Source organism: Pygoscelis adeliae, unplaced genomic scaffold, assembly GCF_000699105.1.
Source record: "Pygoscelis adeliae isolate BGI_AS28 unplaced genomic scaffold, ASM69910v1 Scaffold372, whole genome shotgun sequence".
In the NCBI taxonomy this organism is placed as follows: Eukaryota; Metazoa; Chordata; class Aves; order Sphenisciformes; family Spheniscidae; genus Pygoscelis; species Pygoscelis adeliae.
In genome coordinates, this window is record NW_008824357.1 from 1,998,956 (window position 1) to 2,002,088 (window position 3,133).

Consider the following 3,133-nt stretch of genomic DNA (forward strand, 5'->3'; position numbering starts at 1 on the left):
CAGGCGGGGAGGGGAGGAAGGCGGAAATCGTGGGCATTACAGGGGCGAAGGTGGTATTTTTCCTGGAGGGCTACGGCATCGCTGGGAGTAACGCAGCCCTCGGCACGCGGGCGTTCCACGTCCCCAAACAGCCCCAAACGCTCCCCAAAGCACAGGCGAGGCCACGGGGCCAGCTCGGGCCTTGTGCCGCTGCCGCTTTGTCTCGGGGGGAGTTTTGCCTACGATAGGATCTAGTTTTGGTTGTGCTTGCGGGGGTTTTCCGGGTGCCTCAGCTGGCACAGAGCCCGGTGCCCTCTCCTGTCAGCCCGTCCGGCAGGGCTGGGACAGCAGGATGAGGCGCCGCATCGGTCCCCCTGCACGGGCTTGAGCCTCGGCGTGGCAAAGAACAGCTCATGGAAGGGCTTGGGAGAGCCTTCTGCCCTTCCCTGCAAAGGCTTTTTGGGCAGATGGGATCCATTTCATTCCTCCTTGAAGGATCATTTGGAATTCACCCTTGCTGGGAAGGTGCCGTTGCGTAGCGTGTACTGAAATCAAGGTTAACCATTTGCATGAAGCACCATGATAATGCAAAGCGACTTACTGCTGCTTGAGCCTTGGGAAGCAAGTAAGAAAACCATCCTCCGAGGGCCCAAGAAAGCGGAAAAATAAAGTGCTTGGTTTCCCCGTTAACCATGAAATGAATACACACGAGGTGAGAAAAGCCTGGTCTGTTCTCATCCTCGCCTCCCATCCGGGTACCTGGAGAGGGGCTGCAGCAGAGCGGCACTGGGGCCGGCGCTGGCACGTGCTGTCCTCCCCGCTCCTGCCCCGCGTTTGTGCTGGGAAGCCTCTGTTCTCCGTGGGAACACGGTACCGCTGGAAAAAATAACAAGAATACCAGCGTCACGCGCGTGACTCACTCCTGATTGATTTTGGGTACCTGGCAGCGTTTTCTGCACCTGGAGCAGCGCTTGTACGGGGGGTGGGAGAGCCGGAGGTGAGACTTGGCCACCGTCCTGGTGTGTCCAAGCCGGGACACTGTCCCATGAGACCAGGCGTCATCAACTGCTCCGAAACCTGTAGAAAGCGGAGACTACAAAAAGTCCTTCAACAACACGGAATTTAACACAGCAGTTGCTGAATCTCTCCTCCCTTTCCCCCGCATCTTGCCCCCTGGCAGAAGCCCCTGGATTATCACGGCTTTGTTTCCTCCAAAAGAGACTAACCCGAATATGTGTTGCTGACAGATGGTTCGACACTGTGTTCTCCAGCTTAAATGACATTTCGGAGCTAGAGAGCCACGTGCATACATGTAATTCCAGCAGACAGCGCTCCCTGATAATCACCCATGTCTGCAAGATGTAAATCAAACACGGGCATGAGAACTTCCTTTTTGTAAGGCAGCCTTATTCAAGGAAATGCCTGAATTAAAACTCAAAGAGGAACACTTTCCAGTATTACTCCACAAAGCTTATTTAGGTTTTCTCCATGAACACCAGTCAACAGCAGCTAATCTCCTTCCACTGCTCTTGGCAGGGCAGAGGAGGGTGGGGAAATTACAGCGTCACTTACCTTAATGAGCCCTTTCCCCTACAGTCTTAGGTTTTGCTCCCTGATAAGAAATAGTATGAATCAGTCTGAAATATGGTGCTGTTTCCAGGTAGGAACAGGTTGTATTTTAACCCTGAGGAGCACTGGCACGAGGAATCCTTTCTGCTCCTGCTCCATGCCCTGTGCCAGGGGCCACCCCAGGGCGCAGGGAGCTGCTGCAGCCAGAGATGCCAAAGCAGATGTGCGCGGACCGAGGATTTTCCCCATGTTCATGAAGAAGGGACAAAATTATTCATCGTTTGTGGAGGAAAATGGGGCAGGGCGTCTGGTCTGGCTTGTGGTTTTGTCGTGTCACATGTCCCCCTGGCAGGAAAAGGAACAGCCTGTGTCTCTTGGATGGTTTCCTGCCATCCCTGCCCGGCACGGCAAATAAGTCATCCCTCGCAGGTCATCAACAAAGTGAACTCAAGTCGATTTACAAAACCTTCCTTAGAAACAAGTCGGTCTTGTGCAACGATTCCGTTCCTGCCTCACAGGGCACAACCACTCCCAGAGCACCCCATCCCGGTGGCCAGAGCTCCCCTGGGGTTAGCATGTCCCTCAGGAGCTCCACGAGCCCCAAACTCCATCACGGCAGAGAAGCAGCAAAGGGCAAAGCTATCGGGGCCGTTAAAAGCACAGTTTGGCTGCAGGGTGCACAGAGCACGCTCATCTGTACACTGACAAGTCGACGCGAAATACACCGCCGCAATCTGCACGCGCATTGCATCACTGCGAGCAGCTAAATAAAATTATGAACCAGACCCACAGATCTGAGTCCCCACTGGTATGCAACCTTCTTGATGGGGCCTCTGCACCGTAGGACAGCTTTTAAACAGCAGAAATATAAGACGCCGCCAGAAACATAACTAGAAATGAGAAACAACCTGCAAAATGAAGTGAAATGCTCTTGGCTTTCGTAAGTCCCTGCCCAAAGAAGGTGCCTGTGGTCCCCATCTGCCTGGCACTCCGCAGCTGATTAGGAGGACCCGGTTTTGCTTATCGCGGCCCCTCGCCGGGCAGGAGGTGCAGGACACCACGGCTGCACCCACGCCGATAAGGCAGGAGTGTCCTGCTGGGAGGCGGACACCTTCTGGGAACCACAGAAATTGCGGCTTATCTGCCAGATCCAGTGGGATATATGTATTTTTTTTCACTTTCCAAATCTACAAGTTCTCTAACAGCTGAGCAACACCTTGTTTTAGGGTGGGTTTCGTCCTTTTCACGACCTGCCGCCACCATCACGGGGCTGCCGGCAGCGGTGTGGAGCCATGGGTGCTGAATTTGGGGGGCGGGGGAACTCCACTTCACCTCCAGCAGCGCGATGCCACATAGCAGCAAATTACAGGACTTTTTTTTTTAATTTAGGTGTTCAGCAGCAGGTCATTGTATTTTTAATTGTGGAAAGGAAGAGGCACCTGTTCATGGCACGGTGCAAAGCGTCACTTTAGAAGAGGGATCAGAGGCAACGTATGTAAGGGCATATTGCAGCCTGTCAGTACTTAAAGGGGGCTTATAAAAAAGATGGGGGCAAACTTTTTAGCAGGGCCTGTTGCGACAGGAC

The 3,133-nt window shown here is 53.6% G+C and overlaps 1 protein-coding gene across 1 annotated transcript in view; it reads right to left on the reverse strand.

The window, feature by feature from the left end:
* The window catches only part of SLC25A37 (solute carrier family 25 (mitochondrial iron transporter), member 37), a 26,763-nt gene that overhangs the window by 21,443 nt on the left and 2,187 nt on the right, over window positions 1-3,133 (reverse strand). The window contains exon 2 of the mRNA XM_009319551.1: window positions 900-1,056. Within this exon, the coding sequence (XP_009317826.1) occupies window positions 900-1,056 (157 nt within the window). The remainder of the gene's footprint in view (window positions 1-899; window positions 1,057-3,133) is intronic.